At 35.5% G+C, this 27,853-nt stretch overlaps 1 protein-coding gene across 1 annotated transcript in view; it reads left to right on the top strand.

Annotated features, from left to right (window-relative positions):
- ZNF385D (zinc finger protein 385D) overlaps positions 1-27,853 on the top strand; it is a 335,927-nt gene that overhangs the window by 300,570 nt on the left and 7,504 nt on the right. Inside the window, exon 5 of the mRNA XM_015132246.3 lies at positions 18,804-19,037. Coding sequence (XP_014987732.1) covers positions 18,804-19,037 — 234 coding nt within the window. The remainder of the gene's footprint in view (positions 1-18,803; positions 19,038-27,853) is intronic.

Below are 27,853 nucleotides of genomic sequence, written 5' to 3' on the forward strand. Positions count from 1 at the left end.
TTACTTGTGTGTAATTCTTAAATTAACTTATTAATCACATCTTTAGAAACTCTGTGGATCTTACAGCTGAGATTTTAAATAAACATTCTGTTTTTCAGAGCATCTTGTTAGTTTAGAGCTGGAAGGATGTTGGAAATCATGTAATAAATTCATCATTAAAAGAATTATAACCAGCCAGGCGCAGTGGCTTATGTCTGTAATCCCAGCACTTTGGAAGGCCGAGGCAGGTGGATCACGAGGTCAGGAGTTTGAGACCAGCCTGGCCAATATGGTGAAACTCTGTCTCTACTAAAAATATAAAAATTAGCTAGGCTTGGTGGCACACACCTGTAGTCCCAGCTACTCAGGAGGCTGAGGCAGAAGAACCACTTGAACCCGGGAGGCGGAGGTTGCAGTGAGCTGAGATCGTGCCATTGAACTCCAGCCTGGATGACAGAGTGAGACTTATTCTCAAAAAAAAAAAAAAAAAGAACCATAACCACTCTCCTTAAATCACCTGGCTAAATCACACTTGAATGAAATAATGCAATAATTTAAAAAGATGAAAAATTATTTCCAAACAAATGCAATCACACACTAGTGTTGGGTTTATTTTTCTGCCTCCTCCTACTGTTTATTCTTTTCTCCCAAGCATCACTTTATTTTCTGGGTTGTTTCATTCTCTCATTCAAGAAATATTTATTGGTGATATATTATGTTTTGGTAACCATTCTAGATGCTAAGGATTGATAGAGAATAAAGCAACTAAAAAACCCTGCCCTTGTAGCTTTTACATTCCAGTAGAGGGTCATCAAAGATAACCAACCCTTATATTGTTATATATTACATAGCATGTTTGAATGTGATAACTGCAGTGGAGAAGAAAAGGCAAGGGAGATAAAGGGGAATTGCAGGAATGGGTAGAAAGGTAGCAATTTTATCCAGAGTGATGGTATACAATCTCACTGAGAAGGTGATAGTCTTGAAGATGGTATAGGGATGAGTAATCTGGCTATCTGGGGAAAAGTATTCCAGACAGATGGCACAGGAAACTCAAAGTTTCTAAGGTAGGAGCATGCTTGGAATGCTTGAAGGAAAGCACAAAGGCCAGTGATGCAGTGTGGCTGTTACACAAGTAATGAAAGGAAGGGTAGAAAGAGATAAAGTCAGCTAGATAACGGAGGACCAGATCACGTAGGAACTTTGGCCACTACAAGGAAATTTGCTTTAAACATTATAGATATAAAATGCACATAATGTAAAATTCACTATTTAACCATTTTAAAGTGTACAAATAAGAGGTCTTTACTATAGTCACAATGTTATGCAATCATTGCAACTTTCTAATTCCAGAACATTTTCAGCACTGTAAAAAGAAACCTTGTACCTCTTAATTCCCCCTTTTCTCCTTTCTCCCATTCCCTGGCAACCACTACTCTACTCTTTGTCTCTATGAATTTTCTTATTCTGGATGTTTTGTATAAATGGAATCATACAATGTGTGGTATTTTGTGACAGATGTCTTTCATTTAGCATAGTGCTTTCAAGGTTCATCCATGTTGTAACAGGTATCAGTACTGTATTACTTTATATGACTGAATATATATTCTATTTATAGAAATACTACATTTTATTTATCCACTTATCCATTCAGGTTGTTACTACCTTTTGACAATTATGAATACTGCTGCTATGAGTATACATGTATGGGTTTATGTTTATATGTATATTTTTAGTTATTTTTGGTATATATTTAGGACAATCTCTGGGTCATATAGTAACTTTGTATTTAACTTGAGAAGCTACTAAATTTGTCCACAGTGACAGCACCATTTATATTACCACCAGTAACATATGAAGATTTCAATTTCTCTGCATTCTTACTGACATTTGTTATTTTGTTTTATTTTTAATTTAATTTAATTTTTTATTATTATAGCCATCCTAGTGGTTGTGAAATGGTATTTCCTAGTGGTTTTGATTAATGTTGAGCATATTCATTTGTTTATTGGATCATTTATACACCTTATTTCAAGAAATGTCTATTGAAATATTTTGCCCATTTTTTGATTGAGTTGTCTTTATATTGTAGATTTGTAAGTGTTCTTCATATATAATGGATACTAGACCTATATCAGATACATAATTTACAAATATTTTCTCCCATTTAATGGATTGTTTTCTCACTTTTTGGTAGTAATTTTTTACAAAAAAATCTTAATTTTGATGCAGTTCAACTTAATCTATTATTTATTTTGTTCCTTAGGCTTTTATTTCCATTTTAAGAAACCATTGCCTAATACAAGGTCACAAATATCTATGCCTATAGTTCCTTCTAAGAGCATTACAGTTTTACCTCCCACATTTAGGTTACTGATCCATTTTGAATGGCATATGGTGTGAGGCAGGGGCCCAACCTCAGTTTTTTTTTTTTTTTTTTTTTTTTGCATGTGTATACTCATTTGCCCTAGTATCATTGTTGAAGAAACTATTCTTTTCCCATTGAATGGTCTTGTCACTCATGTTAAAAATAAATTGGCCATATATGTATGGGTTTCCTTCTGGACTCTCAATTCTATTTCATTGATCTATGTCTATTCTTATGCCACACTGTTTTTATTACTCTAATTTTTTAGTAAGTTTTGAAATCAAGAAGTGTGAGTCCTCTAACTTTATTCTTGAATCCTCTAACTTTATTCTTCTTTTTCAATATCATTTTGGCTATTTAGTATCCCTTTATTTTTATATACATTTTAGGTAAGCTTAGTTATTTCTATTAAAAACTCAGTTAAAACTTTGATAGGGATTCCACTGAATATGAGGAGTAATTTAGATAGTATTTCCATCTTAATAGTATTAAGGATTCCAACCATCAAACATGGGCTGCCTTTCCATGTACTTAGGTATTCTATTTTTTTCCAACATTGTTTTGTAGTTTTCAGTGTACAAGTCTTACACTTTATTGGTTAAATTTATTCCTAAGATTTTATTCTTTTTCATGCAATTGTAAGTAAAATTGTTTTCTTAACTTTAGATTGTTCATTGCTAGTGTATAGAAATTCATTTTGGGTTTTCTTTGTAGATATTTTAAGGTTTTCTATGTACAAGATCATGTCATGAATGAGATGATCTATGTCATCTATGAATAGAGGTAGTTTTACTTCTGCTTCTCTAATCTGGATACCTTTTATGTTTTTTCCCCCTGCTTCATAGTTCTGGCTAGAACTTTCAGTACAATGATCAATAGCAGCAGCAAGAGTGGACATTCTTATCTTGCTCTTGATCTCAGGGTGAAAGCTTTCAGTTGAAGATTAGTCTTTACATGGGGCAAAATTGAAAGCCACTGTGGTATTTGGAGAACAGTGATGTGATCTAACCTCTACTTTGAAAGCATGTTGCTACCTTTTTTATGTTTTAAATGATTACAGTTTGTAAACAGAAGGCTAAAAACCTTGGTAAATTTAATAAGTAGGTATTAGAAATCTGACATGGTACATTAAATTTAAATTACCTAATAATATTACTACACAAAACTGTTTAATGCATATGTCTCTATTCTAAGTGCTATAAAATTAGTTCAAAATTAAATATATAGTTTTCTAGTCATACACACAGTCTTAGCAATATTTGGGCAGAAATAAAAAATATATAATTGCTGCAATGTCCTGTAAATACTATGCAATTTTTAATACTTAGCTCTTTACAATCAAAGACAATATTTTCTACCAGGTGGCAAAAGTAAAGCTTAAACAATCTTGATGTTGATAATGTCTTTGCCAATTAATAGCTATATGATTCTAGCAAGTGACTTTAAATCAATGAGCTAGTTTTCTCCTTTATAAAATAAGAACTTTAATGTTTTTCTCATAGTACTGTACTGAGGATAAAAACATAGAAGTGGACACAAAATGTATTTGAAAATTAAAAAGGACTAAACAAATTTAGGATGTTACCATTATCTTGCACCTTTTAATTTTTTGCCATGCATTTGTTTTATTTTGTAATTATTTATGCTTACCTTTGAGATAATGCATTGTTATACCTGATAGCTGATTCATATAACAGTAATCATGTTTAGAATAAGGACCTATGAAACTGGGAAGCTAGATTGTTGGACTAACTTGAGAGATCCACTCTATATGAAGGAAATTTTAAAATAGCAAAAAATAATGAGACATAAAAGTAGTGAAAGAAATAGTCTTTATCTCATTTTGAGTGATGCATCATCTATCATTTTAAGTGTGCTATGTACATATATCTTGCAAAATACACAGACTACTTGGCATTTATTCATTTGTATGTTTCAGTGATATTTACATCAGAATTTATAAATCATCATTTTTGGTGACACTTTTTTTATTAGCATCTCAGAAATCTTAACAGGATATATTCTCCAATAGAGACAGAGTATCTGTGATGATAGTACCTTCAAAGATAGAGAAGAGTTTCTTCAAAATCTTATTGACTGGTTCATCATATTGATCCATCTGGACTAACTGATTAAACTATCCTTAAAAGGAGAAGCTCACAAAATTTCACTCCCTATAAATCTGTAATTTAAAAGGGCAAATAAGACATGTGTCTCTTACTCTTCTCTTTCCTTTCTAATTCTGTCTTATCTTGAAAAAAGTTAATAAGCAAATACAAATAATTTCTATCTCATTCAGATCTATTCAACTTAAGTTAATTAAACTTCCAGGCTAAGGAAACATTTATTAACTCAGATTGATAAGTCAGCCAGAAAGGAAACTGTTACTGGTGTTGAAATTATGTTTTGAAAGTTAGGTCATAGTGGAATTTTTCTGAAGTGTTAAAGAAAAGCAAATAACTACTGAAATTATGGCATTGCAGTGCTAGAAATGCACATATCATGTGTTGTGTGAAACAAAATACATTATTTTTTTCAATGTCTAAGCATTCTTCAAGAATTCCTCCAACACTTAGAATTATGTGTGCACTTGAATTATCTAAGTGAATTTATTTTGGTGAAAAGCATTGTATTTTTATAAAACTGAGTTCTATCCAGGGTTGTTGTCTTGATGAGCTTCTGAGAAAAGATGATTTCACTGAACCAAATCATACAGTTCAACTCCATTAGCCAATCTGCCCAATCCTTGATCACTTATCTTTTTTCCCCAGCAAGTTAAAAAAAGTTTTTAATTAGCCTTTTCTGGAAATGTCCTCAATTAGGGGTGACATATGGGAGCAGATTGAAATCTTAAAGAGAGAAATACATACATACGTTTCTTATTTATTCATTCTTTCATTCAGTTATTTATTTTGTTTTTATTGAGGTAAAGAATGGACAAGTTGAATAAAAGAGGAGACGAAAAAAAAAAAAATCATGAGTCCTTGCTGTCTTTGCACAGTTTCCTAATGTGTGGTCCAAGGGCATAAAAGAAAGCACAAAGCCTCTAGATCCACAACAACCATTCATTTCTTTGCCTCTCCTCCTCTCCTCTGGAGGTACAGGTAGTGACCATGAGCACTCTCCTCAATAAAACCATGACAGACCTGTCCAAGGAGGTAAGGCCTTCATGCTAAAAATAACTTGACAAGGTCAATACATTGTCTGCCTGCCATGGTCTCAGGCTGAGTCCTCAGATACCCTGGGACCTGTTTCTTCTCACCCAGTTTGACTTCTGGCTCTGACTTCTTTCCCCAGCCCTGTGAATTGACTGTTGTGTCCTGGCTGTGATCTTGACCACTTGGCAACAGCCTTTCAAGTATCAGGCTTGATTTGCCTCACACACTCTGTCTACTCAGACATTTGACTCAACACATTCAGTCCTGGACTGCTAGCATTCTTGGCCTGGCTTCTTCCCTGGGCAAGAAGAATCTGCCAGTAAGGATGTGAACAAAATTAGTCTCACATCCATGATAAGGCTTTTTCATTGCTAGAGAAACATTTTTAGTATAACCTACTTTTGCTATAAAACACGTTTATAGATAACATGATACACAACAAATAAGATCTTATGTACCAAGAAAATTAACCTAATTTTAAAACATGACCCATAAAGCAAAACAATTTACTCACAGTGCTAGCTTTTAAATTTCACAGTTGGGTTGTTGTTAAAGGTAACAGAGATATTGATAATAAAAAACAACTATACAAATATGTATCCTGAATAAAACAATGACTCTATTCTAAAGCTTAATTACGAATTATATTTTAAACATTATCTTATCAAAATTAATGGTGAAATATTAGAACTTCTATTTATATCAAATGGGCTCCAATATGATGTGATTTAACTCATGTAACGAGATTCCAATGAGTGAGATGAAATAGAAATGCCAGCATCCTTTGAGAGGTCAGTCATATGGGACTGGATTTCTATTTTTTTATTTTCTGGCTATAAAAATACTTAGCATTTTACAGGGCAAGAATGGCCACTATAGACAGTTTCAGAGATAATACAGATTTATTTTGAAATTAATTCTTAGCATACTTTATTAATACAACTCTGCCCTAAAATATATGTATCTTAAAGTATTGAATTGAAAATTGATTGACAGAACTAACCATTAAGTCATTTTTTCTTAAATATATACTTAAATAATTAGATTTAAAGTTACTTAATGCTAAAATAAACAATGTTTGGATGAAGCCTAAGAAAATAAAAATTGTTATTTCATATCATTTTGGAAAAAAAAGAGAGATTGACTTTTTTAAATGTTTAAATTAGTGCTTTGACGAAATGGTGACACAATTACAATGAATGTCTTCTCAAATGTGAAAAGAATATACATAGTTTGGCAAATTTTTGTACAAGGGGCAGTTTGCTGTAGTTTAGAATTTCTGGAGTTATGTGATAGCTAATGGGAATAAGAGGAGAGATAAGTTTATATTTGGAATTTCATGAAAATCCAGTTTATATGGTTTCTGAAGACAAAAAGGGAATCTTGGCTTCTTAGAAAGAGGTCTGTTGGTTTTTCTGGGAAAGAGACACATTTGTTCCAGAATTGTATCATATTATTTTCCAAACAGCTCTAACAGTTTTTCAGTGGCCAACCTTTCTGTAAATAATCAGTAGACTTTTGATATCTCCTATTCCATATTTATTAGTATGTTTTCTCTAATATTTATTTATCCTCCAGCTCTGAAAAAATTATCTTTGACTGAAGATAACATAACATGGAAACTACTTTGAAGAGAGAAATTCTATCAAGAAATCATTGTATTATGTGTTGACCCCTATTTTTCTTTCTTCTTTGCAGAGAGAAAAATAATAATACGTTGCTGTTTTGAGTGAAATGACGGGTAGTTTGAGTTTTAACTCAGCTTATAGTTGAAATTGAATGCTCAGGAGTTGCTGAAAAATTATTGGTTAAAAAATGGTTTCTCAATTTATGTAATTTTTCTCATTTCCTTTTCTATACTTCCATCCTCTTTGTCAACCATTTTCAATGATTTATCCAGTGGAATTTACTCCCTGAAAACTCCTTTTCTAGTTCCCTGAAATATGAAAAATCCTTTAATCTAGATGTCTGAGCAGTGTATTGTGGCAAGTGCATATCAGTTACATCATGGTATCTTTCTGGTGATTAAAACATTTTCTGCATAGTTAATCTATGAAACACTAACATTGTAATGAAAAATGCTAAGTATTATAACTCTTGCACATATAATAAAATGCCTGAGTCCAGATGGGATAATGTTCTAAATTATTTCCATACTAAATATTTTATCATTGCACCCTTTATTGTGGGAGCTTATTTTCTTATCTTCAGGACAGCTCTATGGTACAAAAAGCTGAAGAGCTGGCTGTTGTTTCTTCATTTTCATTGTATGTGCTGCCCAACAATATTCTAGAGCAAGTATTTGTGTCCTAAATAACTTGGCATGGCTATCTTCACCTTTTACGGTCCCTACTCATTCTAAATTACCAGTCAGAGGTAAGCTTTCTCTCACTTTTTGTTCAACTTCAATTAGTAAAAGCTTTCAAGATTCATGATTTATCATGTCATAATTCTAATAGTTAGATATCATGGATAGTAAGGACACATGACAAACCCTTACTTTTAACCTAAAGCACATGGCCAGCAGGAAGAATTCCATTACTACGTGTGTTAAACAGATGAACTACCAAAGGCAGTCACTGAAAAACCATACCTTGATTTCTTGCCAGATTTCAAACTGAGCTTTCCAATACACAGTTCTTCTCCTTAATGAAACAGAAACTGTTACTGCAGCATGCAGTACTTTTTTCCTCTGATAGCTGTTGGAACAGGGGTGCTATCATTCATAGATTTTGGAGGGCTTTCTTTTCTTTCATTCTGCCCTACTGGAGGAAAAATAAAATCTCTATTAGAAGCATGAAAAGGCAGTTTCCTAATCTAGCGGCATCCAAATCACTTACAATACCTTCAGAGTAAATTGAGTTTCTTTTTGTCTTCCTTTTCCTTTCCCTTTTGTAATATCTATCCAGAAGCTCACGAATTTTGATAAAACTCACCCATTTGTCTTGGTGCTTATCAATTGTATGTACAATAGCCAGACCCACTCAATTAACTGGAACAAGGCCTAACAATCTTACCTTCTCATGAACTTAGGTTTGGATTAATTTATTTTGGCTTAAATTATATTTGGAGAGGATGAACTGTGATTTATACTAAACATCTGTGAACAAAGTGGAAAATTAATTCCCCTAGAAATATATAAACTCTAATTTAGGGAGAGAAAAGTTTATTCTTACAAAAGAAACCCTGGTTTAACTGATCAATAGAAGGTTATTTAGGCTCCCACTAGTATTTTTCTCTGCTCCAAAGATCAGAATGTGTCTCTATCCTTCCTCATTTGTTATCAAAAAGTGCATCTCTCAATAGAAATGTTTGTTGTTTAGGCTGGGCACGGTGTGGCTCACGCCTGTAATCCCAACACTTTGGGAGGCTGAGGAGGGCAGATCACCTGAGGTCAGGGATTCAAGACTGGCTGACCAACATGGTGAAACCCCATCTCTACTAAAAATACAAAAATTAGGCAGGTGTGGTGGCAGCTACTGTAATCCCAGTTACTCAGGAGGCTGAGGCAGAAGAATCACTTGAACCCAGGAGGCAGAAGTTGCAGTGAGTCAAAATGGTGCCACTGCACTCCAGCCTGAATGATAGAGTGAGACTCTGTCTCAAAAAAAAAAAAAAAAAGTTCATTGATTAGGTAGTATCTAAAAATTTTTAAAAGAATTTTCTAATTTTTTTCAGGTTTCTCCCTTAGAGTGACTAGCTTCCCCTGGCTTGCTTGGGATGTTCCAACTTTAGCACTGAAAGTCCCATGTCGCAGGAACTCCCTCAGTTCCCTCAGGCAAACAAGGACACTGGTTACTCAATCTCTCATTTCCCTCTTCATGCATTCATGACTTGCTATATAACTTGCTATATATAAAATAACATTTAGCTTTACCACTGAGACCAGTTAATCTAAACCGGAAACTAATTGACAGATCTGTCAGTGGTGGTTCTTGAAGTGTGGTTCTCAGAGCAGCAGCAGCAGCAGCAGCAATATCTGGGAACTTGTTAGAAATGCAAATATTCAGACCTCACCCTATACATACTGAATCAGAAACTCTGGTGATGCGGCTGGGGCTGGGCAGTCTGTGTTTTGTCAAACTCTTTGGGTGATTCTGATGCATGCTAAAGTCTCACAATCACTAGTTTACAGTAATAGGATTCGTGAAAGTTCTCCAACGTCATGGCGCCATGATAGGGGGATGTTTTCAGAGTCAAAGGAGCATAAAGAAAAGAATGAAATAAATATTATTTGAAAATTTATAAGAGGAAAATGATTAAGGTTGAAACTTAGTTTAGGAGGTCAATGATATGCTCTTTTATTGCTATGCCAATTTTCAGTCTAGCACTTACCTGACAGGGATATAACTCCAACTTTTAAAAGATAAGCAAATGCCTAACAAATGTGATGGCAGCAGCATCCATGTTTATCAATTACCAACTGTCTGGCAGATGCTGTTCTAGCTATGTTATGGGGTATATTTATATACTAAATGAGTAGAGAATATAATCCTCATTGACTTAGAGATTAACGTATTGGCATGATGAGACATTGATATAGATTGCTGAGGTGATTGTTATCAACTAAGGACAATGCTGTGATATTAAATTAGGCTAATAAGACATGCCAGGGCTTCTTTCCTAGAATGAGTCCCTAGTTTATGGATTCTAAAGAAAGGAAAGAGGGCAATTTAGCTGGCAGAGGAAAAAAGTAATAATACTAACTCTAATCAGCTTATCTCTCTTTAAATAGAGACCTTGTATTCTGAGGGCGAGTTTAAGTCAAGCCGCCTGATCAGTCTTGTAACCACTGGAGAGATGAGCAGTGTTTGGACATGTCCCTAATACTATTATTGTCAGTCAGCCTTTTACATCTGCCTTTTTCTGTTGGCTTCTTTCTTTTTAGGTTGTGGGGGAGACCATTGTCTAGAGAGAATATGCGCTTTGACTTGGTGAAATCCCAGTTTAATCTAGGAAGGTCCATTTTGAGGGTAAGAGCATTTCGGAGATGTGGAGGTTGAAGATATACAGTAGGTCTCAGCTTTGGCCGGCCAATATTGGAACCTACTTACCTCCTCTGGGGGACTGGACAATTCGTGTCAAGACTCTGTGCTTCAGGAACCTCTGCTTCTTCCTCCTACATGGTCCAATTTTGCTGCCCCTACTTCATCTCAGTAGCTCAACCCTCAGTTGCCTGACCCAAGTCAAGGTGTGTGACCTGGTCCTGATCACCACCTCTTTTGGGGGGCTTCTGCAACTGTGCTCTGTCCTGGCAACCTGATTCTCTAGTCTGTTTATCCCCAAATTTGAATGAGTAATAGGAATTGCCTAAATTTTGGATAAATTATCCTACAAAAAGCATTCTCACATTGCCCTCTCAAATCACATGATCTTTGTAGAAAATGGCAAGTCCCTATGAAAATAATTGATCTTTGGCATCAATAGGGAAATTCAGCTGGGCGCAGTGGCTCACATCTATAATCCCAGCACTTTGGGAGGCCGAGGTGGGTGGGTCATTTGAGGTCAAGCATTCAAGACCAGCCTGGCCATCATAGTGAAACCCCGCCTCCACTAGAAATACAAAAAAATTAGCTGGGCATGGTGGTGTGTGCCTGTAATCCCAGCTACTCAGGAGGCTGAGACAGGAGAATTGCTTGAACCAGGGAGATGGAGCTTGCAGTGAGCCAGGATTGTGCCACTGCACTACAGCCAGGGTGACAGAGTGAGGCTCCATCTCAAAAAAACAAAAAAAGACCAGGTGCAGTGGCTCGCGCCTATAATCCCAGCACTTTGGGAGGCTGAGGTGGGCGGATCCTCAGGTCAGGAGTTCAAGACCAGCCTGACTAACATGGTGAAAACCCTTCTCTACTAAAAGTACAAAAAAATTAGCAGGGCGTGGTGACGCGTGCCTGTAATCCCAGCTACTCAGGAGGCTGAGGCAGGAGAATCGCTTGAACCCAGGAGGCAGAGGTTGCAGTGAGCCGAGATTGCACCACTGTACTCCAGCCTGGGTGTCAGAGCGAGATTCTATCTCAAAAAAAAAAAAAAAAAAAAAAAGAGGGAAATCCAGAAGTTAAATTTTTTAAATGGACTCTGCTTCTACCTTAATATTTTTCATTGGAATAATTTATGGTCTAATTTGCATGTAATATATGTAGCACATAGTGAGTTCAACAGATAACCATTATCTATGTATATGAATCTATTCTCGATGTAGTTGCCTGAAACAGATAATAAATTGGACAGCTTTGAAAATCATCTCAAAAGTTTCAGTTCAATATTTTTGTTTTGTAAATTTTAAAATCTCCTTTCTAAAATTTTTAATGCATACAAGGCTTGGGAAATTTAGTTCAAAAAATGTAAATGTAGAAAGAAATCGTATAGTCACCCAATCCCTTAGAACATTAGAGTTTCTTGCAGGCTACTATGGGGAAGAACTTGTCACTTGATGAAAAGTATACGTGATTACTTTTTGCATGGAACTACCAAGTCACAGACCATTAGAGACACAATGAAATCAGTTTGAAGTACAATTCATCTTTCTAATATTTTCTAGTAATACTTCTTCTAGCTTATTCTTCTCAAGGACAGGGAATTCATTGTTCCCTCCACTCTTTATATTAGAGTCCTATTACTCTTGCATATACAACTTATATTGCATTTATTTTTTACCTCCTGTAATTAACACAACATCCTGTATATGGATGGGTCCTATAAGACAGACCCCCAAAATTTTCAGGGCCAAGTGTACAAATGGAGACTATATGCCCTATATCTAAATATGTATCAAGTTTTACCCAGCAACTCCACACTTTGTTCCCCAGGAATTGTCTTTGTGACCTGAAGAATAAAGAATCCCCTCACCTGAATCAGCCTTGAGCCTAGTAGTAAAGCAGATTTGTAAGAACAGAGAGGAAGCTGTGCCCAAAGCCAGAACTTCTGGCTGGTGACTGGACCCACCCAAATCAGGTACCCTGCAAAGTGGAGTGGAGCACTTGATTTCTCCCCAGCCTCATTTGGTGGCCGTGGGATTTCTAGGCAGTTTAAAGCACTTTCTACAGCTATACCACTCTAGCAGATGGGAGTGAGGAATTTAGGGCAGGGGGACTTTTTCTGCTTAGACATATATTTTTGTGATTTGGGGGTGGCCAAATGTGTACTGTGTACAAAAACAGCCACTCTTTCTCTGGTTTCCAGATAGAAGTTGTGATATCTTCCAACCTCTCAACACACACACACACACACACACACACACACACACACACTCTTATGCACAGATATACACATATAGCCATACATGCACATACATACACGTAGACACATACACTCATAAGTGCACAAACACACACTTATAAACTCCCAGCTCTGTACTCTGGCCTTTGGGGCACCCAGTTCAGTTCTCACTTCCTTTTCCCATAATTCCCCTCTGCTCCATTGGTTACAGAACACTGTAGAAACTTTTTTTATTTTACAAGAAAAAAAAAAAAAAAAAAACATATAAAGGGACTTTTAAGCACAGCCCAGTACCAAGGCCATTCCTGCCTGGGTCTAAGACTGTGTATGGGCTCAATAAATTTTAGTTAAATGAAATAAAATTGGTAGAAAATGAACCACCAGGAATAATTTCTAAAGACTTTTTTTTTTTGTCAGAAGCACCTTTTTATACTTCAGAATGTCAGCATATTTATGAGGAAGCAGCTGTTTTCTTCGTTTCCTAGCAAGTCTGAGTGAGACTTAAATTCACATAGGAAAGAAGAAAATAAATCAGATATAATTCTGAGCCTTCAATCTACAGGAAAACATGATGAGCATCTTTGGGTTATAACACTAATCGCTGTTACCTGAGAGGAAACTCCAGTAACTCACCTTTGCTTTTTCCACTTAAGTTATGAAGTCTGTAAGCAGAGGAATAAATTTTTGCTCAGACCATGTAACTTGGCTGCTCCATGTTACTACCCAAAATTCAAGTGTTGATTTTTTTTGGAATCCTTTCTTATGCTTTATGGATTCTTTTTTAAAGAAGTACTTACAGTGTTTTTATACAAGATGAAGGTCACAAATGGGCCACTTTGAATACTGACGTTTCCTTTGATTCTCCACTGAAGCCTCATTCCACAACGTATTAGCAATCTGTTTTGATGCCAAAGCCAAATAGCGACAGTTGTAATAATGAATATTTGCTACAGGGCACTGGCAGAAAAATGGCACAGAAATGCAAGCCCCAACCATCTCAAATCTTTCTCTTCTCACTGAATTTCACCCATTATTTTTAACTCCTTGTCACATATATTGTTCCAGAGTCTTTGGTGCAAAGAAATCTGAATCAGCCTTTGGGAAACAGTAAGAAAAGCGAATCATTTTCCTACTTTCTCATCTTTTGAGGGGGAAAAAAAGGTGCAGTTAAGTCCTGTGGTTTATTCTTACCATTCTGCACAAGAGGTTGGTTGAGAGCTATAGGTTTTCCTTTTCTTTCCTCCTTCTAAATGGTTTTGAGCAACTTAATACCTTAGCATAATGGATGTTTGGATATACATAATTAACTCTAGCTTGAGCCATGCTTAGTTTCTTTTATAGTCGAATGTTTAATATGTTATCTTTCAGCATGCATAATAAATCAAGACTAATTCAAATTATTTTATAAACAATTAAATTTTAAGCAATAAAAAATAAACGAAGAGCACGTGCAACTGAGCCAGACTGTGTTCAAATCATTTTTTTTGATTTGAAAATTTGAACTGTGTTCAAGTTTTCAAACACAGTTTGAAACTTGGTATGGTATGGAGATACCCCAATTTTGTTGCTATGATGATAATAAAAATGTTGTGCACCTCTTGTTTTTCTATGAGGATTGAATGAGTTAATACTTGTAAATATTTTAAAAGTGCTTCCACGATGATTAGCTATTATTGGTAATTTATTCATTGTTTTCTCTCAATATTTATTGAGTGCCCATTTCATGCCAAGGATAAGTGCAAGAATATAGCAATGAACAAAGCAGATTAAGAATTATTAAGTTTATAATAATAGTTATTATTTCAAGTCTTTATGGGATATCTCATAAACTATTTTGTCACTAAGTACATGATCTATATTTATTGGCCTTCTTATCCCAATAGCTTGGGATAGAACTTAGCACAAAATAGTTGCTTAATAAAGGCTGATGGAATAAAGTTGAGTGCATGAGTAACTGCAGTTAAGATAATAAGCACTAGATTTCGCACTGGGAGATACAATGTCAAGTCTTAGTTATTATCTCAGAGCACTATGTGACCTTGAGAAATTTTCTGAAACTTCTCTATCTAAAAATTAAGAAAACTGTGCTCTAAAGCCATGAAGGTTCTTTCTGACTATGATTCTACAAAATAACTTTAATGATGCACCATTTGTTGACTGGTTATAATTCTGTTTTTCTTAAAGTAATAAACTTTAATTTTAGAATAGTTTTAGATTTGCAGAGAAGATATGAGAATATATCAGAAAGTTCCCATATACCCTGCATCTAGCTTCTCTTATTGTTAACATCTCACATTAATATGGTACATTTGTCACAACTAATGAATCAATATTTATACATTAGTGTTAACTACAGCCCATTCTTTTTTTTTTTTTTTTTTTTTTTTGAGACGGAGTCTCGCTCTGTCGCCCAGGCTGGAGTGCAGTGGCCGGATCTCAGCTCACTGCAAGCTCCGCCTTCCGGGTTCACGCCATTCTCCTGCCTCAGCCTCCCGAGTAGCTGGGACTACAGGCGCCTGCCACCTCGCCCGGCTAGTTTTTTGTATTTTTTAGTAGAGACGGAGTTTCACCGGGTTAGCCAGGATGGTCTCGATCTCCTGACCTCATGATCCGCCCGTCTCGGCCTCCCAAAGTGCTGGGATTACAGGCTTGAGCCACCGCGCCCGGCCAACTAAAGCCCATTCTTTATTTGATTTTCCAAGTTTTTACCTAATGTTCTTTTGCCCTAGAATCTCATTCAGGATCCCACATTACACTGAGTTCTCATATTTCCTTAGGTTCCCCTAGACTGTGATAGTTGCGCACACTTTCCTCGTTTTGATAGTCTTGCTAATTTTGAGGAGTACTGGTCAGGAATTTGATAAATGTCCTTAAGTTTAGCTCTGTTTTCTGTTTTTCTCATGGTTAGACAGGGGTTATGAGCAGGAAGACCACAGAGATAATTTTAATCACATTATGTCAAGGGTATATGCTGTTAACATTATCATTCATTTAAGATTCTATTTTAACATGTGGATAATAATTATTTATAACTGGTCATTTAATGTACCATATTAAAGTAAACTTCTTTGCTATATGTAATTTTGTATGCATTATATAGAACAGTTGACTTTCTTTGAATAAGCCATAATGCTAAAATATATTTACGTTACTTTCTTGGTTTAAAAAACACCCTTTATCACTGCTAAAACAAAGGTAAGTGAAAAATCCATGACTCCTTATAAATTAATAGTATTCCTATCTTTATGGAGTCAAGTTCTACATATTACATTTAAGATAAAAATGTAATGTTATATTTCTTTCACACTAACTACATGCTTAGAAAATAACAGATTTATGGTTAGCTATGTGGTCAAAAGTATTCCACAAAGTAGATGCACCAGCAGTTGAGTGTTGATATTAATTCCCCTAAGCCTGTCTCATGCAAGGAACTTGCCTTAAGAAATGTTAATACTTCACTAAGCCCTAGGCATAGAGAATCTGATGTCTCTAATCTTCTGTTGTCTTTGGTATAAATGTACATTATTTTCTGTGGTCAGAGAAACACTAACGTAGATGTCACAGGAATCGAAAGATTCATGGTTTTGTTTATTCTATGCTTTTGTCAATAACTTGCACTATAAATAGGAAAGTTAGTTTAGGATTACTATGATCTATGCTATGTGCCATTTTCAGATTAAGACCAAATAAACAAGTCAATCCAGAGGATAAGTTGTTAGAGCAGGGTAGTACTAGGGAAATCTTTACCCTAGTAGATTTCAATGAAGTAAACACCCACAGTATCACACTAGCTTCAGTGTGTGGCCAAACTAAGTTTAAATATAATATCTGTATTTACGGTTATCACTCCTGATAGAGCTGATCCTAAGAACAATTTAGTGGTTTTAGCCCACTGCTCCTTGTGACCTTACTGTGGAGAATCACAGTCATGGCCAAGAGTATCATTCCTAACTTTCTTTCTTTTCTTTTTCTTTTTTTTTTTTTTTTGCCTCAAAATCTAATTTTCTTGTTCCATGAAACACTTGGCTCTGGCTCACAATATACTACTTGTGTGTCCTTGGGACATTTTCTTAACTTCTGGAGTTTTCTCATTTTCTCAGCTCTGTACTGTGGAATTATTTTATAAATACATACACTTTATACAATATAAAAAATGGAATTGTTTTATAAATACATACAATTATTTTAAGTATATAAAACACCTAGCAAATTAACTACTTGTTGTTTATTCACAGTTACATATACTCATGCTTTCAAACAATCATTTCTGGCATATAGGGGGCAATAAACAGCTATGGCACCATCTTAAAGTTGTTATGTTTTATTCCATCTCTAGGTTCTCAGAGATATTTTTTGCCTGTCACTTCTTATTTTAATAATGGAACCTTAACAGGCAAATAAAAACTAATCAGGGAGTGGACGTTTCAGTGTGCAAGGGAATAAATGTATTCTAATGACATAACTTAGTGTTAGGGTAATTTTATTTATTTTTCTCTAGCCATGAGACACATATTTGCAGCATGATTTTGAAAACTTGGTTGGTGAATGTTCTTTATGACACTGAAAGAGACTTACTTGATGATCTTAGCAGGTAAATAAGTGATTGAAAGTGTGTGAAGTGTCAGGCAAAGAAAATAAGATCCAGATGAATTTTTTTATACAACAGCCCTTAAACAAGGATTCATTTCTCTTTTTATTGACTAGTGTTTCTGATGCCCTATTTAGAAAAGCAATAAAAAACCTCACCTATATTTTCACCCCGATGCCTGGAAGAAAGGGGATATCCCAGTTAACAGTCATTCTGTAGCTGCAGTCAACTCTTGATAGTAATGAACTAACAAGAAGTAAGCGTTTATGCAGACAACACTTAATTGCAGACAGACCATTGGTCCTTATATCCTTGCCAAGTCTCTTTATCATGAACTTTTCAACGTAGCATTAGATAGTGACCATAGCAGTATATGGGATGAGAGACAGTTTCAATAGCAGATGTAGCTGGAGAGGCAGCCTAGGAATATTTTGGAGAGGAAGTTAAGAACCAGCTGAGAGGCCAAAAAGTAGTATATGGGTAGATAGGATATGAGTGTAGAGCTTATTTGCAATTTGTTATTGGGTATGGCAAACATTGCTAACATAACAGTGACTGGCATATTGGGAAGGGGAGCTGTGCATACCCGAATAAAGTTAAGACAGGGTAGTTTTACTTTGGAGATTGATCTCTCCAGATTTAGCATCAGACTTTAGAGCCAGAAGGGTTGTAGAGTGACAGTGCCTCAACATTTTCGTGATCATTTAACTCTTAGAACAATGTGACAACAGCATGGTGTGGCCATCCTGTGAATTCCTTGTGAATAGTGGCTACTGATGTCTGAATATTTTTGCCACAAACTCCCTGCGTACAGCTTGGTACAGGGCCTGTATTTAATAGATACGCCAGACTAGAATTCTTCTTCTTTTGATGTTGATGATTTTTGTACCTTGGGGTGAATTGTAACTCTTTGTAAGTAGAGCAATGATTTTCTGAACTGTTGATGTGGTCAAAGCAATTATGGCATCAGGCCTCCAATTTCTCTTTTTCTTTTTCTTTTTGGATAAATATTGCAAAAGGATCTGTACCTGTTTTTTAATTAAAAAAGAAAGAATGAAAGAAAGAAGCAAAATAGACAAGTAGTAAAGAAATTCAAAGTATCTTAAAAGCATTTATCTTCTATTTTAATTGTTTAAAAATCTAGAAAAAGCCATTTAGAAATATGCATTGAGAGACTGCAATATATTATAAATATTGTTGTACTAAGGCTATGTGTTAACAAGAGAAATTTGTGGATGTTTACCCCATAGAATATTTTAAACTTGTATTTATGTTGATGTTCAAGAATCATCTGAAAGTGTTATTTTAATACATGAAATTAAATATGGTCATCTGTGTAAATTTTTTTATGAGGTGATTGATGCGTCCTTGACAAAAAGCAATTGCTAGCTGCTCTTATCATTATAAGCAGAATGCAATATTTGTGATACATTCCTGAATAGGGAATGATAATATCACTGTTTTTCCCCCTTTTTTCTGTGTTTTTCGAATACAGATGGTACTGCAGGGACACCAGCAATATCAACGACGACAACTGTGGAAATCCGCAAAAGCAGTGTTATGACAACTGAGATCACCTCTAAAGTGGAAAAAAGCCCAACGACAGCCACTGGCAATAGCTCATGTCCTTCTACTGAGACCGAGGAAGAAAAGGCAAAACGGCTTCTTTACTGTTCGCTATGCAAGGTTGCTGTCAACTCCGCCTCGCAGCTGGAGGCGCACAACAGTGGTGAGATGCAGCGATTTCTTTTTGTTTCAACAGCTCTGCAATTATCTTCCTCTGAATAGATTAGATCTTTTGCAGCAGGGGACAAAGGGGTAGAGGAAAACTGGCAATTATTACATGGAAATCATTAACCATTAAAAAATAAAAATGACAAGCAAAGTGTCATTTATATAGGGACAAGAGGTGGTTTCCAGGGCTTGAAGACCATGGGGTGTGTGTGTGTGTGTGTGTGTGTGTGTGTGTTTTTAAACATTAGGAGATAAAATGAAATATAGTCCTAAAATATGTTTTGCATTTATACGATTTCTAGTTTATATATTTCCATGCATTTGCCTCTAAGTGACATTTTCTAAAACTGTGCCCATAGTACTGTTGAAAAATGTGTAGTTGCATGACTCTAAGCACCTTTGGTTAAAACCCCTCTATTTTGATTTTTATGAAAAAATAATGTTATTTGGGCTAAATCTATGGGACTGGACAATTAAACTTAAGAAAGTGTTTATTGTGTGCAGCCATTCAGATGTGATTTCTAAATCTACTCTTTTTATTTACTCTTTCCAACAACTTTGCAGTAACTTAAAAATGTTATTCTTTTCAATTGTTTGAGGCTCAGAGAAGGCACGGAACATAACCAATTAAGTTACAGAACCATGATTTGAACCCAGATCTGTCTGACTTCAACACTAATTCCCATAGCAGGGAGGAAAATACTGGAATACTGACAAGCCAGGACAAAATTCTCTCCCAATATGCTCATATATTGTGGTTCCATTTTGCTGCTCTGTATGTGTGTGTATATACATATATGCCCCCCCATCTGTGTACACACACACACACCCCCCCACACACACACACGCACACACTCTCAATCAACTATCAGCTTTTCTCTAAAGACTGGATTCATTGCCAAAATCAACTTTTCTCTAAAAGACTGGGTTCGTTGCCAGGACTCTGTCAGCAACTATAATAGAAGAAGAATCATTTGTGAATCATGCCCTGAGTTAATATTGCAGCTGTATGTTGAGTCATTGACCAGCCATTGTGCTGCACTGGTAATATTCAAGTATTGACTTCAAGACTCTAAGGAGTAATAGCAGATGGAGAACAATTCCTTCAGCACATACCTTCCTTCTGCAAAAAACATTAGTTGCAGTAAGAGTTCAGGTACTAAGAAACACAGAAAGGTACCTGGCCTTAAGGCAGAATCTATACCTTGCAGATTTTCCATGTGTTTATTCATGCAAATACGTTTCATCTTGAATGTAAGATATTTGGGAGAGTATAAACATCATTGGCATTCCATTTATTTCTCAAGGATCCTTGCCCATTCCACATAGTGACTGAGAAACTCATTCCTTTTGAGGAGGCATCAATTTTGAGACTAGAGTTTATTTATCAAGAATTTCGGCAGGGTGTGGTGGTTTACACCTGTAATCTCAACACTTTGGCAGCTGGGGTAGGAGAATCACTTGAGACCAGGAATTTGAGACCAGCCTGGGCAACAAAAGGAGACCCCCATCTCCACAAAAAAATTACCAAAAAAAAAAAAGTATTAGCTGGGCATGATGGCATATGCCTGTAGTTGCAGCTGCTCAGCAGGCTGAGGTGAGAGGATCTCTTGAGCCTAGGAGGTTGAGGCTATAATGAGCCATGATCGTGCCACTGCACTCCAGCTTGGCTGACAGTGAGACCCTGTCTCAAACAAACAAACAAACAAACAAATAAATAAATAGAGAGTTTTTCTTCTTGAATTCTTATTAGAAACATCTGATTAAGAAACAAAGAAGGAATTACTTGTCAAATTAGGGCAACATTTTTCCTATTCTGCTTCTAGGTCCTTATCTCTACTTTGTGTGTCAAAATTACCCCAGAGCTTTAAAAATGTGTGTACCCAGGCGCTATGCCCAGGGATTCCGATTATTATATCCAAGTCATGGGAAGCTGTAGTTTTTGGAGAAAAAATAAATAAAACTTCAGTGTTTTGCAGGCAGAGCTGAGAACTATTATAAGAATCTTATCCAAGAGTTTAAGGAGGTGAAATGTGACTATCACCGTTTACTTGAATTCCCTTGTAAGAGTGTTCTCTCTGAACCTTACGCCTACTCAGTGGACCACAGCCACTTGCCTTCTTTCTAAGCTGCTCCTCGAGTTTCCTTTTCCCTGTATTTTCCTTCCTGCATCAGAGATCTTTTTCTGTTCTGAAAAGAACCCACTCCAGAATCCCGGCCTAATGCTCATTTTAGAACTCTACTTAGACTTGTACCAGCAAGCTATGTCAGGTCTAATGGTAGCAAAGGAAGAAGAAAAGACACATAAATAGATGCTGTTTGACCCCCTTTGTCCACCATTTTTGATCTTCAGATTCAGCTTCTATTATTTGTAACTTGAACAGTGTTGGGAGGCTCCCCATGTCTAGGATTTCCTCTAGATATTGATAAATGTGAATGCAATCTTACCTGCACTAAACAACTGCCACATGCATGCTGGCTCCATCTATATCTTCTCCCTAAGATGTGGTATGAGGAAATCCAGGGAACAAAATAAGGAAGAGAAAATCTAGAGATACCTGCTCTTCTGCCAGGAATACTAGCCACCAATGTAGGATTCATTGTATGATCATTGTGGTGTGTTTCAGCTTGGACTCGCTCAAAAGCAGATTTGGAGACATGGATTTGAGAGCAAATAGTTTCTTAGGGAGGCAAAGGAGGTTAAGGGAGTGGGTAAAAGAAAGAGGGAAAGGAAGGCAGCCCAAATGGAATGCGTGATGTAGCCAGTTACCAAGTTGGACCATTGGGACTGACCAAATGAAATGGTCAGACTTTCTGGGCTGCACTCCGTTTCACTGTGTTAAACATAAAAACTTCTAATAGTCATGAAAAATGACAGAATTAAATTAATTCCAATTCTATTTCTTCATATTTATAATCACCGTGCTATCATTGTTAATTTATAATCTAATGTTTACATTTTTTAAAAAAAGATGTAATACCACAGGGCTTAAATGCATGAACTGTGCCCTTAGTGAGCTCAAAGTATTTGGAACTGTTATGAACTTACTAATGACACAAAAACTTGTTGCTGAATTTGTGTGTATCTGGAGCTCATGTGGTGTCTGTTATAAGATAAGCAATAAAAATCTGTGAATTTAATATACACTAAATCTTAATAGTAACCACATTAATTGTTTAAAATATAGACTAACAAAATATTTTTTAGGGAGTAGTCCTTTATCACTGATGTTATTTAGAGTTTCCAGATCATAGTGCTGGTAGAAAATAGATTGCCTAGGCCATTTAGTTCATTTAATGATTGTTTTCTAAATTCTCTTTAAATATACCCCTCCATTGTCTGCATTCAGAGAAGACCGCAATCAATGCCCCACCTTTAGACCTCCACTGTCTCCTACACTTATCCCTGCCTCTCTAATAGTGCTTCAAAAACACTGCTCTGCTTTCTTTCAGAGCCAGATACGAGAAAGCTAGTGTTAAGATTGGATTATATTTTCAGGGAACCAGGTTTGAAGGTCAATTCTGGTCTGAAGCAGCCAGGCTGCAGGGTGGGAAAATGTTTCCCATGCATCCAAATAATAGTTCTAAGTGTTTTTCTTGTTTTTCCCCTTTAGAAACATATTATATACATAAAATAGGGTCTGTAGCATTAAGTATAGAAATGTGTATCTATGAGAGGAAAGCCAATGATCTTTCAAAACATGTTTTTCAATCTTAGAAAATGCATTCTGCATTCTAAACAAATGACCCCAGGCAAATTTTGGGAATGCGACTTCCATTAGACACTGTCAGCGGTATAGGACAGCAGAATGGACTAGAAGTGATAAGACTTAAATTTTGCCCCCAGATATGCAGAGAACATTTCTATAGACTTGGGCAAGCCAGTTGTCCTCTCTGGGCTTTTGTATATATATGTCTCTCTATCTCTCTTTCTCTTTCTCTTTCTCTGTTGCTAATGGAGTTAAGAAGCCATATTGGCATTTTTAAGGATCAAATATTATGTCATGATTATTAGTATGACCACAGCTGCTGCTGGCATTATTTGGGGATCAATTATGTTCTTTCATTTGCTTTCCCTTTGTATTTTTCACTAGTGTGTAATCGTTTGGAGTTGTAATTAATTGATATGTATTCCGTAAGATTGGAATACAGGATTTGAACAGAGGCATTCCCACTTTGATTTTTTTTTAAATTTGGAAAGGGAAGTACCTCTTTTGAACTAACTAGTGGTGTTTACAACACAGTCTAAGAATTTTTTAAACACCTTAAGAGGATATAGTCTTTTAAAGAGATTTGGAAGCCCTTCCCTCGACTTGTATGCTACAGATACAAATATTACAAAAGATGTTTTTCTTTTTCTTTAAAAAAATTTCCCCCCACAAAAAAAAATTCCCCCAAATATCCTAGTAGGTAGTGCTTTGCTTAGCTAATTTTGATGATTTTCTCTTTATAATTTGAAAGAAAAAAAGAAGAAAACCTTTGAGTTAAAGCTCATTACTAATTTGGGCAGATTTTTCTGGTAATGACTTGAAGTAGCAACATTGGATAATTTTTGCTAAACACATTGTAGTTTTTGTTTTATATCTCTAGACAGAGCTTATTCTATCCCCTTACCAAGTTTCAATATGAAGAAAAGATAGTTATCAAATGACAGACTTTACTAAATTTTAAAATGCTTAGAGAGTTCTAAACTTTTGCCTTAACAAAAGCAACAATGTAAAAAAGAAGGATGAGAAGATTGATTAAAATTTATTGAGCAGATCGAAGTGTCAAGAATAATCCTTAAAACAATAAATGCATTTAATACAACATTTCGATAAAGCAGATAATTTTCTTTTTAAAAATAAATGAGGGCATTGAAGCACAAAGAAACCTAAGCTCACACAGCTAATGGAGGCAAAATCTGTCCCACACAATTCTAGAGCCTGAGCTCATAACTTTCTTTTTACAAATGAAAAAAAATAGTTGTATTTGTTTATCAATCGGTATTGATGTCTAATACCCCAGTTAATTTTCCTTGACTATCTACTATGAGAAAGACCTAGTCATTGTCTTCAAGAAGTCCATGTCTAATTGTGACTTTGTATTCAGAAGTGAAATACATACTTGTTTCATGTGAAAAGCTCATTTAAGCCATTCAGCTGTGGTCAGTGTTCATGACCTTATTGCTATTAAGGCCCAAAGATTGTTTGCCACTTCTATTTAACATCTTCTAGGGTAATGATAAGGCTTCCCTTTAATTGAAAATAAAGATAGAGACTCATCTATCACAATTCTTCTGTTGTAACTTCTTTAAACTTTCTACAAATGATTAAGAAAACAGCCTCTTAACTCCCTGTGCTCCACACGGCCATACAGGGCATATTTGAATATTAGAGTTGTACTATCTAAAATGACAGCCACTAGCCTCAGGTGGCTATTTAAATTGAAATTAATTGCCAGTCCCATTTCTCTGTTGCAGTGCCCTCATCTCAAGTGGTTAAGAGCTACACATGGCTAATGGCTACCATATTAGCCATACATTTGTATAGATATAGAATCTTTTTATCGTCACAGAAGTTTCTATGTACTAGAGCTATAATTCATAAATAATATGTTTGGGGGATTGTGATAGTAAATGATTTGAGGCATATTACCTAATAAAACAATTTTTACGTCACTGTGAGCATTTAGGGTTTACTAATTTCACATTTGGTGACTTCTCACTGATTAACAACCAGAATGAGTGACTTCTTTAATGTGTCAAGATGCATTTTCTGGCTGTGTTGTTTTATATGACTATTCTTGTTAAATGAGGTTTCATGTGCAAAACAGTGAAATGTTCAACCTGTGTCATTTTTCCCATCTATGCCTCATATAAAATCACTGATATTTAAAACATTTCTGAAAGCATACATGTGAAAATCTGTTACTACTGAGGACTTGGAGCTTAAAGTTGATAGGTGGGCAGGCTTTTGCTTTTTACTTTATGTACTTTTGTGCTCTTTGAATTTTCTGCCAAGAACATCTGTTGCTTTCATTAACAAAATAAAAAATAAATAAAACTAGTTTACACAAAAAGCAAACAAGAGCACTGCTTTTATAAATAAGACAGCATTATATTGCATTTATACTATGGAAGTGTGATTAATTTGTCCATTTACTAATTGTTGCATGTTAATAAGTTTAAGACCTTTCGCTAGGCTTTCTTGGGGGAATGGATATAGAAGCAATGTGGTGTTTTTCATGGCCTTAAGGAAGGGCTTCGTTTTTAAGGAGAAGAAATGGGTGCATATAAAGATTTTTTCAGTGTGTGTCTGGAGAAGCATGGGAGAGACTTAGTGTTTTCTCTAGTCACACTTTCAGGGCGTTATGGATAAAGAAAGCTTTTTGGATGTTGGCGATATTTCTCTTCACAGGCTGGAATTTCAAGGCTTGCTGCTATATTGATTTCGCACATTTGTCTCCACTATCAGATAAGCCATGTGTTCTGCCCATTGGGTCCCTCAGCCTGCAGACTCTTCCCTGGGTTTCCTTTGGTCACATGGTCCATTGTGTGGCTTGTCTCCTACCCCATAATGACTTCAGAACTTTCCCTCCAGGGCCATTTCTGAAAAAAAAAGCATGTTTATTTTTTTCTCTGTTTTAGACTTCTTGTGTTCTTTGTCTCTATTTTCACCTTTCCAAATTGGACTTTGGATATATTACTGGTAAATCAGCAAATTACTTTCAACCGTGGAACTAATAGAAATGATAGAATTTTTTTTTTCCCTCATTTGGGGCAATATTTGGTCACCTGATACCTAGATGCCATTCCAGGTGCTTAATGTTTTTTGATATTCTAATAATGTAAACCAAAGCTTTCTTCTTTAGGAAAAAATTAACATGGAAAATCCATACTATATAGGAGGTCAACATAATAAAAGGTTAACTTGATATTTAGAGATTTATAAAGAACACATGGAGGTGTTTGATGCTAATTACACATTCCAGGTATGTAGATTTGAGAGCGTTTTCCTTCCTTAGGACACACCAGAGTTATAATACTATTATACCAAATATCATAAATAAACACCTTAGCAAAAAAAAAAAAAAAAAAAAAAAAAACACCTTTGCATTTTGCTGTTTGTATGGAGACTGACCATGACCACTTTACTGCCTATTTATAAGCTGAATCATTGAGCTTGTCAATATGATGGTAACTAAATTATTGCTGGCAATTGTATGAGTTTGTTAAAAATCTAGTCAGATGCTATTAAATAGTATTTAATGAGCCTTCTGAAAAACTAAACTTAAAGGTATTCAAATTTATTTTAGAGAGGGGCAAAATTTTTAGACTATGCCAACTAGATTTCCCTATAAAGTAAACTCCTCTGAAACTTTCCTTGTAATTTTTAGAAAATAATTTGGCAGTTTGAATCGAGAGACTTAAAAATAGTTATATTCTTTGTCCCTATAATACCACTTATGAAAAGCTATCCCAAGGAAACAATCAAAAATGTGATAAAAGATTTAATGAGTAGGATGCTCATTACAACATAATTATATAGGGAAATAAAAGGAAATAATACAAATGTCTAATATTAGATAATGGTTAAATATATCATCTCTGTGTATTATAAGTCTATGCTGTCATTAAAAATCATGTGCATTTCTAAAAGTATATATATAATTTCACAGGAGTTTTATGCAAAGCCACTTTAGCTAATTTATCCCAACTTTTTAAAATGCACGTGTACAAATAGAATATAAAAGACTGGTACATGATAACTATTATTAATATTTTGATATACCTCTAGTTGGTGGAATTAGGGGCTTTTTTTCTTAATTTGTTTTTTAAATTTTTCTTATGACCTAATAAATTATTTCTAATGTGTGACTTATTTAATTTTTTAGTCATTTGCCAGTTTTCCTGTTTACCTATCTTTTCTTTATGCCAGTACCAAACTTGAAAGTCAGCTAAAATGAGGAATTATGAGAATGATGGGAAACAAAAGGGAAGGCTAGTCCCTTGCCCCCATAGTAACTTGATTTTTACAGATAAAAGCATAATATGTATCTTTCCCCCAAATACTCCAAAATAAACAATTAAGCAGAAAGCCATATATATATATGATTTCTTGGAGCCTTATGCTGTGCTGAATTTAGACTGTGGTCGAGGTATGATTTCACCTTTCAGAAATCATGAAGCTTTAAGTGAAGGTATTCATCAGTGCCAGCCTTTTAGAAGTGGTAAGGGAAAAATAGTCCACTTAGCTCCTTGCAGAGTCTCTCCTCAGAGGAAAGAGTGTAGTACAGAAGTAGACTTGTGACTGCCTAACTGGGCCATCACAAAAGAAGGGACAGCCTTGCAAGATGTTTACATGATGTTGAAGCCAGAGGAGACCACCAGCCAGACAGCGCCACATCCTTACAAAGTGTCACCGTTTGTGGCGCTCTGCTCAGTAAAAAGAGCATTATGAGAAAAAGCAGGGGGTGGGGGCGGGGATGGACAGAGAATTGTAGACTCAAATTCCAAGTTTAGAAAAGACAGTATTAACAAAATTGAAAATTAAAGATTTGTGTGTAACTGAATTCAGGTGGCTTAGAAATTGTTAGTGGATTTCTTCTTTTTTGTTTAATTATTTATTATTATTATTATACTTTAAGTTCTAGGATACATGTGCATAACGTGCAGGTTTGTTACATATGTATACTTGTGCCATGTTGGTGTGCTGTACCCATCAACTCGTCAGCACCCATCAACTCGTCATTTACATCAGGTATAACTCCCAGTGCAATCCCTCCCCCCTCCCCCCTCCCCATGATAGGCCCCGGTGTGTGATGTTCCCC

This window comes from Macaca mulatta, chromosome 2 (genome assembly GCF_049350105.2).
Source record: "Macaca mulatta isolate MMU2019108-1 chromosome 2, T2T-MMU8v2.0, whole genome shotgun sequence".
Classification (NCBI taxonomy): Eukaryota; Metazoa; Chordata; class Mammalia; order Primates; family Cercopithecidae; genus Macaca; species Macaca mulatta.